Source organism: Ursus americanus, chromosome 24 (genome assembly GCF_024610735.1).
Source record: "Ursus americanus isolate L20-20 chromosome 24, mUrsAme1.1.p, whole genome shotgun sequence".
Lineage (NCBI taxonomy): Eukaryota > Metazoa > Chordata > Mammalia > Carnivora > Ursidae > Ursus > Ursus americanus.
The window spans coordinates 20,665,761-20,682,240 of record NC_142150.1 but is presented as its reverse complement, the minus strand read 5'-3'; the positions used below and the strand labels follow the sequence as shown (position 1 = coordinate 20,682,240).

Here is a 16,480-nt window from a genome sequence, read left to right as displayed (position 1 = left end):
TTGTATGCACAGAAAAAGTTCCAGAAGAACACATGATAAACTGTTAATGGCAGTTGTCTCTGAAGAGTGGGACTGCCAAGTAGAAACACCATTTCCAATTTTTAACGCACACTCTTTCCTACTTTGTGATTTTTTTCTATGTATTTTCTCACATTACTGTTTTTACAGCTTTTCCCTCTTCTGCCCTTTCTCCAACCTCTTACTCATTTCCTCTCTCTGACAAAGGAGACCAGGAAGTGGCTCAAAGCAGCCTAGAGCCTGCAGCCTGGGCTGCAAAAAGAGCTATGTGGCCGATAATTCTATTTCTAGAACGAACAGGGAAATCAGCCTGCTGGGCCTCCGCCCCAAATGGGAGGTGTCACTGCAGCTGTTTTCCATCATGAGGGCAGAGCCCAGTGCCAAGAGGCCTGGACTGATCCTCTGGCTGGACCAGAACCCTGAACACACCTGACAGCTTGAAGGCCTCTGGGCACTGCCCAGTCAGTTCCCGCTCAGCCCAGGAACCACTAGAGAAGCTGAGTCTACCAGCCCTGGCCACCTCGGCGAGCACAGAAATGCATTCTGGAAGCTCTCTCCCAGCCCACTCACTATCTGTACCTAAAGATCAGGTCCACCCCACCACAGAGGCCCTATCAGGCCTTACTCTACAACCAGGTAAATACAAGGGGCCTCAGCCTCTCCCCTCACTTCCACACAAAGCAGAAGCAAAAATCTTTTTGTCACTAAAACTTAACTGAAATGGAAGAATACAGATCTATTACCCTCTCTTGGAAAAAGAGCTGGGGGGTTCCTCTTTAAATTCAATCCATCTCCCCTGCACCCCACCCCCCAGACCCTCTACTCCCAGGACTAACGACCTGGGGTGGAGGGGAAGGTAATCCCTGGACTTGTTATAAACACGGATGACAGAGAGTAGCCCTGGTGTTGCTGCATGAGTTCACGCAAGAGAAAAGGTCCCTTCCCCAGGAGGATCCAAGTCCTGACTTGTCCTAACTTGGCTTCCGTTGCTTTCTGAATGTTCTATTTTCCCTCTGCACTATCTATCCTGGGGCAGGGAAGTTCGGAACGCCACACTTACCTGGTCTAGGGTCTTGCAGCAATCCACCAACACACCCACAGGCTGGGTGTCCTGCAAACTCTCCTTCAACTCCCTCAGCTCCAGGTCAGAAGGACCAAGACTCTCATCCTACCAGAGAGGAGAGGAGACAGTATGCCACTGCCACGGAAGGGTCCTCACAAAAAACGGCCTCGCCCTGATTCCTGGACTGCTGGCTGACTCACCGGGGTCTGGGGAGGTAGGGCCTCAATGCTGGCAGCATGTGAGGAGACGGGCAGGATGCTGAGCTGGTCATCGATGACGAGACACTTCTTACAAGAGGCCAGAGAGAGAATAAATCTGAGAAACAAAACGGTCATGAGGTGTTGAGGGGGAAGAAGGGTAATGTCTACACAACAAAGGTGTGGCTTTTCTTCGAGAAAATCATTTGGCCCCCACATCTCTAAGAAAGCTAGAGAAAGCCAAAACCCAGTTGTAGGGCAGTGCGAGAGGATTCTGAGCCTCCCTACAAGGCACCTGAATGTGTTTTTTTTTTTAAGATTTTATTTATTCATTTGAGAGACAGTGAGTGAATGAGAGAGAGAACAAGCAGTGGGAGGGGGCAGAGGGATAGGAAGTAGTAGACTCCCCATGGAGCAGGGAGCCTGATGTGGGGCTCCATCCCAGGACCGCGGGACCATGACCTGAGCAGAAGACAGACACTTAACCGACACCTGGTGCCCCCCAAACGTGCTTTATACAGCAAAAGAGAATACCCAGAACTGTCTTGAGAGACAGGTTACAAGCACTCCTACTGTGCACAACCATCACTGTGCCTTGTGTCACACAACCTTTTCCAACCCTCTTAGCTCACCCTTTGAGGACTGAGCTGTCTCAGGCCATCCTTCAATGGGGAACTCCAAACCCACCCTACAAATGATCACCAGTCACACAGGGAAACAAACCCATACACAAATGAATTTACCTTCTGCCACAAGGAAGAAAAAATAAAGACGAGGCAGAAGAAAGAAAAGCTCCCTTAAGAAATTAACACAGATGCTCCCACGGGTAGGAAAACATGTGTTTGGCTAGAAAATTCAAACTCCTCCAACAGCGCAAGAAGAGAGCCCCAACAGCTACTATCCCAGGCTTCCTATTGTTCTATCTGGCAGCACGCGGCCACCCCCCTCCCCCGACCTACTCTGTCTACTGAGCGAAAGCACCAGAGACGATGAAAACTGGAAAGGCACCAAGCTTTGAGGCCAGGACCTCTAAACCTCAGCACTAGCAACGTTTCGGACCAGATGATTCTTGCTTGTGGGGCTGTTCTGTTCGTTTTAGGCCGTTCAGCAGCATCCCTGGCTTCTACTCACTAGATGCCAGTAGCGTCTCCCGCCCCTGCCAATGCTCTCCCCCAAGTCATTGTTTCCAGACGTTGCCAAATGGCCCCTGTGAGCAAAACTGCTCTAGATGAGGACGACCACTGATCCAGGCCATGGCTTCTCATGGAGTTTCACAGGCTGCTAACCAGCGTTCCCTACGAAAGGGCTCTGTGGTCAAATAAATCTGGGAAACGATCAGTAAAATAGGTCCCTGCTGCTGCAAGACTTTTCAGAGGCTATGACAGGCTAAAGTGAATCTTCACACAGGACAAACTGTATCAGAGCTTCTCAGACACAACTGGCCAGAAACCCTTTCAACATAAAGTCCCTCTTAAAATACTAGTGTTCTGTGAAACACATTTTGGGAATCTGTGACCCAGACAAATTACCCCTTTGACAGAAGAGTAAGCTAAAAGCCAGAGAGGAGGAGGACTTGGTTCAAGCCCCAGCTCCCCACTCACTTTCACTGCCTCCAGCTGGCTTCCCAACCAGCACTGCCGTCCGCAATCTCACCGCTCTGGACCCGTGCTAACCGCCCTCAGACAAAAGCACAGCTTTCGGCTGTGCTTCCCACCACGGCTCCCCACAATTAAGGGAGAAATGTGCCTCAGACCTACCTCTCATTAAATCTTCCCACCACATCCTGATGGGCCTCGGTCCTGTATCTTGAATGCACATCCTAAAACAGACAACACCCGTGAACAAAAACATCCCAAAGTAACGCTGAGGCTCTGGGTCTAAACGCAAGGCCGTTCTAACAAGCAACCCCGGGACAAAGGAGGCGCCGGAGCAACTGCTGGAAATCCAGTGCCACGTAACCTGCTGTGCTAAACGGCCCGACTGCTCTTTGCCAGAACTGGGATCATCAAACACTCAATGTAGTGTTTTCTATTATATCAAACTTCCTCTCATCTCAACTTTGACGTTTTTCCACATTTTATCCAGCATCGTAAAATGTCTTCACTCGTTCAATAAAACGTACATACCAACTGTGTGCCAGACATGCTGGGTATACGCTGGTATTTAATGAAACATGACCTCTGTGCTCATGGAGCCTATGGTCTAGTGGTTGGAGGGAAACAAACGAGTAAAATTCTGGCAAATGCTACAAATGAAAAAAAGGATGCAGTGATAGCGAATGGCAGGGGGGTGGTTACTTACATGCGATACAGAGGGAAGGCCCTCTGAGGTGAGAGGCAGGCAGCCACATGAAAGGGGGAAGAAGGACAAACAAACTGACGTGGGTACAGGTTATTCATTCATTCACAAGCACTGAGTGATTACTAAATGCCAGGCACTCTTCCAGGATCTGGGAGTGCACCAGCGAGGAAAACAAAGTCCCTGATCTCACGAAGTTTAGAGACAAGCACAGGAAGTCAGACAGTAAACAAATAAATATGTAACATCAAATAGTTGCCAAATGCTCTGAAGAAAAATAAAGCAGGTCACGCATTTCAAACAGGGTGTGAGGAAGACCACACTGAGGAGGTGGTGTCTGAGCAAGGACTTGAATGCAGCGAGGAAGAGGGCTACGCGGATATCCCACCGGCCACAGCAAGTGCTCGGGCCTTGAGGTGAGAGCATACTGGGCATGTCTGAGGACGCCTGAGGAAGCCAGAGGGGCCACAGTGGTAGGTGATGGGAAGAGCACTGGTGACAGGAAGCAGCTACTAAGGTTTGAGGAAAGTCCAGGTCACTGTATAAATGCAGCTCGTGAAAGCCTGAGGCCAATCCTAACACCATATCCGAGCAGGGCCACGGGATGACTGAAAACCTAAGAACTAAGAACATCCACGTGGCAATACTGATAGGGTCAGAGACCAGCTCTGCATCCACTCAGACATATTCCCATTCCTAACCATGTCCTCGGCTTTGGATGGAAACTACCCCTCCCAGAGTTGAAGCTCTTGCCAAACTAGGAGTGGAACTGGCAAATGTTCCTTCATTATCCAACAGGATGAGGACTGGTGAGGACATCTGTGCGTGGTCCCTTTTTTGCAATACACAAATGAGCCACTGGCATGGCTCTCTGCAGAATACCATTCCAGAAATGGAACTACGTAACAGCCGCGTCATACCTGAATCTCACTGGTATATATGTTGCAAACACCCGAAAGCAAATGTGAAATTCAGAGATGCCCAGGCACAGTCAGGGCCACTAACATTTCTCCACAGTGACCTTCTCATTACTTATAGTCAAAAATCTCCCAGCCCAGAGCCTGTGCTGACCACTCACTGGAGCTGTGCAACAGGAATTCTTAAAAGAAAGTGACCAACAGCAAAAACGCAGCTTCATCTGACCCGCCAGAGTTCAGTTAAAAACCATACACCTACCATGGTCATCGTGTACAGCTGCTTCAGTGAATTCATGGTCCGCAGGAGGATGACCACCAACCCACCACCTTCCACTGTCTCCACAGTTCTGGCCAGCAAGTTTGGAGTTAAAGCTTCAAAATCCTGGAAGAAGAAGAACTTGGAAAGGGCTGGTCATGCAAAGAGCACCGAAGACCAGGTGATAAAGTAAAAGGACGGCTTCAGAGAACAAACCCAAGACCACAGCCCCCACCCAACTCACCAGTATGGACACATACACACACACACCCCTTCCTGACAGGCAGAGAAGCGAGCCCAGCCCTGGAGAAGAGGGGTACCTGGTTTTGTATGTCAAGTGTGTCTAATAATCTCAGACAAAATCCTATTTGGGAAGAAATCCTCCCATCTTCACTGATCCGCACTTGCATTTCACAAATCCCTCATTCAGTTTTGGATGTGTTTATAGACAGAAGCTGTCTGACAAAACTCAACTGCACCACATGGGGGAGCCACTGCCTAAGGGAGCCTTCTCCACGGCCCCTGGTAACAGAGGCGGCCTAGGAACGCTCCCTACCAATCAGCTGGGCAAGAAGAGGCAAAATGCTCTCTTCGTGTCTCCAAGGTGGGATGCAAGCCAGCAGTATGGGACAACCCACTGGAAAGTAGAAAAAAATAAAAACTTCCAATTCATGATTTTTTCCCTCATTTCTTAATTTACATTTTGTAAGGTACGCTTTATGATGTACTTACTTAATCATAGTAGTGAATGCACATAATAAACACATACCAAAATTGGGGATTTGAGCTTATACGTGTTCTTTTTCGGGGTATGTGGGGGTCACGAATGTCAGGAATCAAAAGATAAAACAGACCGCCAGAGCCCAAAACAAAGAAAAATGTGAAATTTAGTCTATTCACTTGACTGGCAGAATAAGACCAGTGAAAAAGGCACCAGGTAGTTCTCTGTGGGGGGAAAAGTAAGAGGATTTTAAGGACTACAAAGAGGGATGGAGGGTGTCCGTGGTGGTTATGCCGATCAAGCACTCTGGAGAGAAAGCCTGCGTGCACCCTGTCGGTTAAAACAGGCCCCACTGCTCACCAAAGGCTTCAGCTAGTTCCAGCAAGGATCTGGGGACAGGGGGCTGCTTGAAGCTCACAGCACTTTCTTTCTCACCTTCAGCTGCTTAGAAGCGGCTGTGATGGAGCATGTGTGTCAGCTCTGGTATCTCGAGATAAGTGTGGCTCTCAGTGGAAAAGTTTATTTTTATATGCGGTGAGTTACCAAGTTTGCTTTGGGAAGTGGCCAAGTGTTCCACTGACAACGCTCAGGGGAGGTGGTACAGGGGACTCTCTCCTGACGGTCTGCCTGTTCTTGCGGGGAGCCCTCCGTGCTCAGGCTTCAGGCACAAGCCGGGGCAGCCACCCACCTGGAGGACGCACATGCCGAAGGTGTTGCCCAGGATCTTGTGGGTTTCATTGTAGTAGCAGTAGCGAATGTTTGTGGCCGCCACGAACAGTTCGAAGGGGTCATCTTGCTTTATGTTCAATGTCCCATTCTTTATTTTTTTCTGGAGCTGTCGCATCCTTTTCTTCCGGTGACTGCAATCAACCCCCCCATACACACCCCAGGAGGGCCAGTAAACCAGCGAGGCTAAAAGGGTGGCAGCAGGGGACAGGCCAATGATCACCCACCCAGACCCTCAGAGCTAGAAGGAAACTCCGCAACTGTAGTGCTAACCCCTCCCTTTAAAGGTGAAGGAAAGAGTAGAGAGGTTGAGGATGGGCTTCGGAGGGAGCCAGGGGTAAGTCTGTGTGGGGACCCTGCTATGCTGCCCTGGTACCTTCTGTAAACACTTAACTTCAAAAGAAGGGTAACGGAAGGATCTAAACCTCACATTTGGCTAGACCAGAGTTTGAAATCAACGTTGGTGACCTCATTCCTTAGTCTCAAGCCCATGATTCCACTACGTGGTACCATTCCCCAGAAGACCTGAGAAAGGCAGGGTGACCACAGGCAGTTTATTCATTCTGCATAAATGAATTCATCTACTTCCTTCCCCAGACTGTGGGATCAAGTCCTCAAGGGCAGCTCTGACTTAATACAGACAGAAGATATAAGGGTTGGAATGGGATCTGGATAGTTCTCAGGAATCCTGAACTTTTCTTTTGTCTTAAAAACCCTGACTATCCAACTGTCATTTAACTTTCTTCTACAGAATGAGAGAAAAACAGGAAAGCTCCAGAACTGAGGCTTATAACTGATCGAAATGTTACCACAGTTCTCTAACTGAATAGCTAGAACAAAGGCCCTCCCTCTGGGCCCATATTTCTTCATCTGTGAAAGAGGCAGTTGGGCAAGGTTACTGTCACTGTCACTTAGGGATTGTGCCTTAGCCCATGACTTATAAGCATCAGCTAATCTGGGGCTCTGTCACCTCAAGACAGGGTTGGGAGGGCTACAAGAGGCAAAGAAGAGATTCTTACAAGTGAAGTCGGAGGGGTTAAATAGGAAGGGCAAATCTGCCCCGAATACTATGAACTGCCTAATTCTGCACCTGTCTGAGTTACCAACTGCACGGCAGTAACACTCACAAGCCCCAGAAACTCACCATTCTGCTGACAGGCAAGAGAGCTTATCCTCAATCTGTATTAAAAATGCTTACCTGCCCAATTACGAAAGAATATATACAGCAAAATACCTATTATGATTTATAATGACACACAGTGACAGTTAAATGCTAACTATGCCTACACACTGAGATTATAAATGCTCTTATTTCCACCTTTGTGATGTCTGTATTTTTCGTATTTCTTACAAGAATGCATTTATATGTTTTTTTCAAAAGCAAGACAATTTACTCAAAACCTAGTTTCTTTTAGGCAGAATCAAGTCTCTCGAAGACCAAAGGATGCTAACTAATCAAATTTAGCATTTGGAACTAAGTACAATTAAAAAACTTAAACAATGCATTCAACTCAACAAATATTATCTGAGCACCTACCACAAACACGCCAGATCATCTGAAAATACGAAAATATAAAGATAAGCAGGTGAGGCCTCCTAACTAAATGAACTTACCACCTGGAAATAAAACAAGACCAGGGTGCAAATGAGCATCTTGCCAGGGAGGGAAAACAGAGAGTGACCAACACTGGAAGACGGAAGGGAGTGAGGAGGGTGGAGGCACCCCGAGGTGTGACTACAGGGTTTGGGGAAAGTTTGGGGAACGAGGCAGGCCCCAAAAGGTGATGCCAGAGAGGCAGACGTGGCACACTGGGCAGAGGAGGCAGCAGGACCAAGGCCGGGAGTACCCACCACACAGAGCAGCCAGAGCTGAAATTCCGGTTCAGAGTCAATGCCAGAGACAAACACATTTGGGAATAGAGCACAGAGGAGAGGCTCAAGGACAGAAAAGCACACGCAAGCTGGGCAGAGGGCAGGAAATAAGATCAAGAAAAAGAGCACTGCTCAGGAAGGCAGTCTGAGAAAGCATCATAGAGGCCAAGGTAGGAGTGTACTTCTTTTTTTTTTTTTTTTAGATTTTATTTATTTATTTGACAGAGATAGAGACAGTCAGCAAGAGAGGGAACACAAGCAGGGGGAGTGGGAGAGGAAGAAGCAGGCTCATAGCCGAGGAGCCTGATGTGGGGCTCGATCCCATAACGCCGGGATCACGCCCTGAGCCAAAGGCAGATGCTTAACCGCTGTGCCACCCAGGCGCCCCAGGAGTGCACTTCTGACATATCACAAAGTGGGTTATCTGCCGAGGAACAGGACTCGACACTCCAAACTCCTCCATACACAAAATTATGGGCGGAACTACCAGGTCTCCACTAGATGGACTGACCCCACCTCCTCAGGCCCAAGGATGGGCATCTCTCCACAGGAATCTGGGGAGAAAGACTGATGTCCAACATTGCTGGACCTCAACAGCTACTTCTGCCATGGGGACAAAAGAACACAGAAAGCGGAGCTGTGGTGGGGAAGAACAGAGCCAACGATAAGAGCTGAGACTAAGAACGGGGAGCATTAGCACTCCGGCTCTGTATCAGCTGAGGCAGCGCTGAAATCTCATCCGCGTAAGTATCTCCTATACTTCAAGAAACTCCCTTTGGGCCTAAGTGTGTTTGTGGCTAAGGTCTGCTATTTACAACTAGATATCTTGACCACCGCAGCTTCAGAAAATAAAAGGAGGGCCAACTGTCAAACACAACAGTGAACCAACCGGTGGAGAAAGAGCTCTGAGAGGAGGGAGAACAGCTGCTGCGTGAGATGTCGGGCTGTCAGTGACTTCCCAGAGCACAATCTGGTCACAACGATCGAAGCAAAAGCCAGTTATCAAAGAGAGTGGCTAGAATCACACAAGGCTTATGTTTCACGGCAATAAACGTGAGAGAAAATGAGAGCCTGAGAGATAAAACTGGATAGGCAGCTAATCTTTTTTTTTTTTTTTTTTTTTTTGAGACTGGAGAGCCGAGCACATTTACAGGAAAAAGGAGCAAGTTTCAAAGGGGATTGCAGTGGCTGGCAGAGGAAAGAGGGTGCAGGTCCTGAAAGAAGTGAGAGAAGAGATCCAGCGTAGATAAAGGGTTTGCAGTGGACATGGGATGAGGCACACTCTCCTCAGAAACAAAAGGCAAAAAAAGAAACTGAAAATGCAGAGTAAATATGAGATGGGAAAAGGCAACTGAAGGAACTTGCATTAGATAGGCTTGATCAGCTGGAAAAGTAAAAGGAAAAATCACAGGCAGAAAGCAAGGAACTGGGCTGGGGACTTCTACAGAGCATGGAACGGATGTGAAAGTTATCGTCAGGAATGAAGAAAGGACATCAGCACTATCATTTTCTCTCTCTGGAAGTGTCCTCAGAGGTAGCACCTCCCTAATGATCCCTGAAAAACTAGGTCAGGGAATCACTGGCTGGTACTGAAGTAAGGGGCAGGAACTATAAGTGGTAAGGGCCAAACTTACCTGCTAAACCCCAGCTCTTTCTTGTAACACCACAGCACTGAAGGCCGAGCCTTCACGGTTGCTTTGGACAACATGTGATGAAGTATGACCACCTGCCAAAGGAAGAAGTCACAGAATCTCAGGGCCCAAAGAGACCTCAGAGACTGCCAGGCCCAAGACCTGACTTGACAGATCCGGAAAGTAAACCGAAGGCCAGGACACGGAAGTGCCCCAGGTCACAAAGCCAGTAGGGCCTAGGCAGGGGCTAGAAGCCCGGTCACACACACTTAACCTCATGCTCAGTCCCTGCTGAGGTTCTTACTAGGCATTTTACTCAAAGAAGACCAGTCAAAGGGACCTTAAGGTTACTATGTGCTGAAACCTCAGAGGCCCAATAACAAGTTGACTCTGTGGAATAAGATACAAAGTCAGTCAGGAAGTGATGACCAGGTCTTACCTGATCCTTTCCCCGGTCTCCGACTACAACAAACAAAGACCTTTGCCGTTCAGCGACTCCATTTTCAATGAGAATCCGGATTCGGTTATCTACTTTCTTCCGATGCATGGTGAAAGATTACCCCTGAAACAGAGAGAAAGGAAACACAACTGGACATGAACACCAGATTCTAGGTGAGGAACATTAGCTGGAGGCCTCCTGTGGGGCCCGGGGCTGTGAGAGGCGCATTTGTAAGAAACATTTTACTTAACCCTCCAACTGCTCCCTAGGGAACATGTCCGTTTCATTTTTAAAATTAGGAAACCGAGCCTTGGGAGGTGAAGAATATATTTCCTCAGCAGGAAAGTCAGAAGAGAAGCTGTAATTCACACTCCTATCAAAGAGGTTTTTTTCAAAACTGAAAACAATTTTCCAAAAAACAGAATGATTAAAATATATGATGGCATATTTATAGAATAAGGCAGTTTTCAAGAAAACTTTTTCAAAATAACTTTCAGAAATTATCTAAGGATATGAATGTAGATACTTATGAGAAGATAGACATCACGGGATAAAGCACGATACCTTTTTTTTTTTTTAATGCATGTACATAACATACATGGAAAACAAACCTGGAAGAAAACACCAAAATGTAATAATTTCTGAATAGTGAGATTGCAGATGGTTCTTATTTTGTTTTTTTGTTATTTGGTATTCTGGTTTTTTTTTAAATTCATATGCATTACTAATAAAGTCAGGAAAAGGAAATCAATGAACATTACTGCGATGAAATGTGTCCCAATTGTCCCCTCGAGGGAGGGAAAACCATACTGAAGCCTGTACAGACCGTAAAAGTTACTGTGACTATATATGATACAATATTGCATCACTACCAGAATAAATACACCAAAGAAACATCAGGACTATCAATTATATTACTACAACATAAGACTAAGAATGACAGGTTACCTAGAAAGTCCAGGGCCTCCTGCATTCTAAACATGAAGTTCATTAATTGCCTTAACAGTGCAGTAACCATGCTTCTAATCTCCAATCCAAATATGGATTTTAGCAGTTCTATCTTAATATCAAACATTTTGTTAAAATAAATGGTTCCTTTTTCATAAGGAAAGGAGCAAGTATAAAGAATTCAAGTATCTCAAGGAAGAAAAGTAACAGAGATAGGATTCACACTCAAGTCTGCCTGACTCCAAAGCCTAAGCTCTTTACAGCTCACCAATCTGCCCAGCTTGTCCGTTGATTGCTGCCACAAACCAACCACACACTGATCAATCAATAACTAATTATTAGAGACCGTGTTTTGCCCTAGTTACTGTGGGAGCCCCAGAAGCAATACCAGATAAAGCCCCTGACTTCAAGTTTTCATTCTCCTTGGAGAAAATATTCAAGTGAAACAGATAAGGGGCGATCTGTCTGAAGACAGACAATTAGATATAAAAATAATAGTACAGCCAGTGGGCTGAATGAAGGTCTGAGATTACTCTGGGCTGGAGGTGCCACGGAAGACTTGATAAACAGGGACCTGAGAGAAAAGAAAGAGGACTTTTCTTCATTCACTCATCTACTGGTCTAACAAAACAGCATCTATGTGCCAGTCACCATTCTAGGGGCATTAACAAAACAAAGTCCTGGATGTGACTGCTGAACAAAGACTATAAAAGGAGGAGCTGAGGCAAACAGTTCAAAGCGTGGGAAGATTTGGACTTGGTTTAATGCCCAGCCCCTCAGTTTAATGCCCAGCGCGTCAATACCAAGAACTGTGGGTAAGCTCCGCGGAAAGCCAAAGTGTTGTCACCCACCCCCTCACTCCAACCCCAACAAGAGGTCCCCAGAAGGTGGAGATCGAGCCACGCAACCCCCCGAGAGCGCTCGAGAAGCACGCCGAGGGTGGCCGCTAATCGGGGAATTAAAATCTATCACCTAGGAGCGCCCGTGCGGGAAGGCAGTCGAAGAGGGCCGGGCATCTGCATAGATGCAGAGACTTCATCCTCGAGCCGGTCACCTCTGGGCCCAAGAAACACATGAACACCGACCTCGACACCCACCCCAAGCCATCCCGTGTTGGGTACCTGCGCCCCGAGCCCAGCGGATCCCAGCCAGCAGCCAAGCGGAAGCACGTGGGGGAACCGAACTACTCCAGCAGCCAGGAGGGAGCGGCGGGCTGCCCCTAGCGGATGCCTGACCGCGCGCTCTCAGAGTTGGCCTCACTCCGTGACGCGCGTCCCGCTCAGGCCCTAGAAAGAGGCGTGTACGCAAGCGCACTAACGGCACGGCGTAACGCGCGTGCGGGGACCTTCCTCAACCAGGTCTCCGTGTGATGACGTCACAGGCCGGGGAGGCGGAGCTGCAGCCTAAATACCTGGCGCGGCCTTGGGATTCAGCCTCTGCTCGCGGTAGCTGTGGTGCCGGTTGCGATTTGCCTCACATCCGATTCAAAATACCCTGGCTTCCGAGGGCAAAATAAGCATACAGGTGTCCGCCTCCCAGTTCCTGACACTGTGCTGGGGCGAGCCCGGGTTCCCAGATGGGTCCGAGGCAGCACATGTAAGTGGTCCAGGGTTGTGTTAGCTTAGTTTAACGAGACTCCAGGGATCCGTGCGTAATTTTACGGATTCTTTTATTAAATAACTTCCCACTTTAATGTGACAAAATGAGAAAACTCGACCAGCAGACCTATTTGATTCATCTCACTTGACCCCTCCACACCTGCAGAAATCCTGTAGACCTGTCGAGAATTCAGTATGGTTTCTACCCACCAGTATGGGTACTTTGTAAGCTCCCTATAGGCCTTATCTGGCCATCAGATGACGGCGCTCTTCTGAAATACCAGCTCTGAGGCTCTGCTCTTGCAAAATTACTTGACCTCCTTTCTTCCTCCACCCCCCCACCCCCACCAGCTCCCAGGCGAAATTCGCCCATGCACAAGAACCACATATATTCTTATACATTCTTGTCTTTGGGCCAGATCGTTGACCCTCAAGTAAACAAATCCCAGTTGCTTGCTTGTCATTTTTCGGACACCTCAAATTCAAAATGTCTGATGCCGAACTTATCTTCCCTTCCCCACTGAACTCCTTCCCCAAATCAAGAAAATTCCAATTCTAATGTAATCAGCACCACCCATGTAGTCCAATATCCACCATTTTCTAATTCACTCAACAAAAATGTCAACATGCCAGACACAACAGATAAAGTGACCAAAATGTTCCTGTCACTCATGAAGTTTGCATAATTCTAAGTTTTAAGTGCTATTAAGAAAAAACTATTCAGTAAGTAGATAGTGACAAAGGATATGTTTTAGTGACGGCCATGGAAGGCCTGAGGTAATAATACTGGAGCAAATACCCGAATTTAGAAAGAATGAGCATTAAGAATAATTGAGTGAAAAGCCTTCCCACACTGAAGATATAACATATAGATTTCTAGATGGGAAAAATGTTGGCAAGGTGGCAAAGTAGCCAATGTAGCCAGACTACAATGAGCAAGAACAAAATGGCAGGAAATTAGGCCAAATAATGAACGCACATGGGCCAAACTTCAGAATTCCCGGTGTGATGGGAAAACCAGTGGAGTTTGGGCAATTGGGAAGTGACAAAATCTGACTTGCCCTTAGAAAAGGCTTTCTTGGCTGCTGTGCAAAAATCGCTGCAGAAGGACAGGAGTAGCAGCAGCCAGCCATCGTAAGCTACGGTAGTTACCTGCTCTAAGCCAGCATAGTGGTGGTTAGAAGTGCAAGATGACTCACAACATATTTTCAAGGTAGAACCATGCAGGTTGCTTAAGGACTAGATACAGCATATGAAAGGGGGAAAAAAATGACAGCCGAAGTATTTGCCCTAAGCAAATGGATGAATGCAGATTAAGAGATTAATTTGGAACACTCAAGACATTCAAATCGAGATACTGACTAGGACTGGAGTTTTGGGGAGTCTGAGACCTAGGAGTATTTAGGAGTGACTGAGAGAGTGACTGTATTCAAAGTCCTGGAATTAGATGAGATAACCTAGGGAAGAGCTAGAGATCAACGTCTCACAACTGAAGCGTGGATTACCCAGCAAAGGATACTGATTACTGAGTGGCCAGTGAGACAGGAAACACACAGAATCCGCCCTCCACTTTGTTGTAATTCATTTCTCACATGGGCTACTCCAATAAACATGTCTTGCCCCATACATCTTGTTCTCAACACTGCACTGTGTATTCTTTACATGGCAATTTTATTAGGTGACCATCCTTTAACCCACCCCTGTCCCCATACACAGTTTAGAAACCCTTTATAGTTTCCAACTGTTAAAGAGATAAAACATAACATGGAACGTAACAATGAAGCTATCTATATACCCTTTACCTGTTTCTTCAGCCACTAACTACTAAAACCCATACTCCTTCCACTTGAGCAGATAGCCTTCTCAGTCACTGGGAGATTGTACCTTTGGACATGCCCTTCTCTCCACTTCTCTGCCTAATTACTCCTCATCCGTCAAGTCTTAGTTCAATTATCCCTTTCACCAAAGTCTTTCCTGATCATTTTGACTAGGTCATAACTCAGACACGGCCTTTATGTCTGTCATCAACCATGTTGCTCCATCATGGCATTTGCTACATTTTTGTCACCACTCATTACCTTTGACTAGACTGTTCAGTGAAAGCAGGAACCACAGTGATTTTGTCACCACTGAATGCTTACTGCTTGCCATGATGCTTGGGAAAGGACACCCAGATCTGCCAAATGAAGCCTTAGTTCAATGGCCTAATACAGTGTCTCCCAAATATAAACACAGTATTTAAAACTAGTATTTACAAATAAAAATACAACACTAAGAACTGCCTTTACTAGATCAAGTGGTCTTGAACTGCCTACACTCAATGAGCCAGTCTTCTGCATGAGACTGGATTAGGCCTTGCAAAAGCTGTTAAATTAAGGTATTAAGATCCTGGCTGAAAGAAGGTGGTAGTCTAGTCTCCACAGAAGACAAGGCTACCAGAGAGATTTCTTCAAAGCTTTTTCCTTCTCTCCTCTCACAAGTAAGCACTTCAGAGCTTTGCTGGATAGTATACACAACTAATGCAGACTTCACTCAAGGACAGTAAGGAATCAGATTTTAATATTTAATCTAATGTAATTTAGGACATTCACTAGTCTTTTCCAGTGTTTTTATAGATCTCAGAATGGGAAAAGGTAAAGAGATAAGCCTTAACAATTTACATTCATTTTCCTGATAGTTTCCCTCCCCAATGACGCTACAGAAGGGATAAGCTCAAGGGCAATACTGATTCTTTGAATATAATTTATAGCCAGTAAAATTAAAAGTGTTTAGTAAGAACTCAAGTAGGAAGAGAGTTCGGGAACTTAAAGATGAAATGAAGAAGGGTCTGAACTCCATGCTTACCTCTATCTCATTCCCCTAATTAGGTATATTACCAGAAATATAATGAACAGTACAAATTTCCTAAGACACTTAGGAGGGTGACTACTCAACTGCCTTCTACATTTTATGAACTGGTTGTCAACAGAGCACTTCAGTTACTGAGGCTTCTGAGAATAAACACAAATTCTCATGCCTCCTGTAAGTGGAAGTCTCCCACATAACAGAGATGCTTATATAGGAGACAAAAGAACTGTAGAAGCTAACTGATTAAAAATGTTTAAAGGATATATGTTTTAATATCAAGATACAGTGATTGCAAAAACTCTTCCATATTCTTTAGGGATATTAGGATCTAGAAATAAAACTGGTCTAACCAAGGTCATCAATGACATTCTACCTTAAAGCTTTAAAATAGAAGTCTCATTATCCACATGAGATGACATATTGTGCATTTAAAAAGTACCTTATATGTGGAGTCTTACTATACCAAGAAGCTACAGTGACACATGTTGACAGTCATTTCCTTGCAACTCTGCTAAAATAAGCATTTGACCAAACAAAAGGCCTTCTTCAGGTAGGACAAGTATTCACATATTATACAGGACACTTAGTACCAAGACGCAGATCATAACGGTACTTCTTTTTAAAAGGTTCTCTGCCTCATAATGAGGCACTCCTTTAAAAAATATAGTCTGAATTGAGACATAAAAACTTAACATTTAGACTGTGATAGAATGCCAAAAAAAAAAAATTATAATATTTCCAAAAGAACAAATGATTCTTTTAAAAACATACATAGAAATAATAAAACTACTAACACCTTACACATTCACAACATCTACACTAATGCATAGTTTGAAACCTAGAAAGCATTTCTCCCCCATCCCATCTCTGAACTGATTCATAGAGGAGATCACTGTATAAAGAACTTATTTACTTCAATTTTAAATGTCATGAAATTATTTTCTACACA

At 45.9% G+C, this 16,480-nt stretch overlaps 1 protein-coding gene across 3 annotated transcripts in view; it reads right to left on the bottom strand.

Annotated features, from left to right (window-relative positions):
- The window catches only part of NAT10 (N-acetyltransferase 10), a 40,940-nt gene extending 24,663 nt beyond the window's left edge, over window positions 1-16,277 (bottom strand). For 2 of the 3 annotated variants that reach the window (XM_045808514.2, XM_045808513.2), the window contains exons 1-8: window positions 12,208-16,277; window positions 10,139-10,261; window positions 9,703-9,794; window positions 6,159-6,330; window positions 4,753-4,875; window positions 3,036-3,097; window positions 1,282-1,396; window positions 1,079-1,186 (exon numbers count right to left, since the gene is read on the bottom strand). In XM_045808514.2, coding sequence (XP_045664470.2) covers window positions 1,079-1,186; window positions 1,282-1,396; window positions 3,036-3,097; window positions 4,753-4,875; window positions 6,159-6,330; window positions 9,703-9,794; window positions 10,139-10,246 — 780 coding nt within the window. In that variant the 5' untranslated portion in view covers window positions 10,247-10,261; window positions 12,208-16,277. The other variant, XM_087854741.1, reaches the window with a different exon arrangement.
- Window positions 16,278-16,480: the final 203 nt, after the last annotated feature.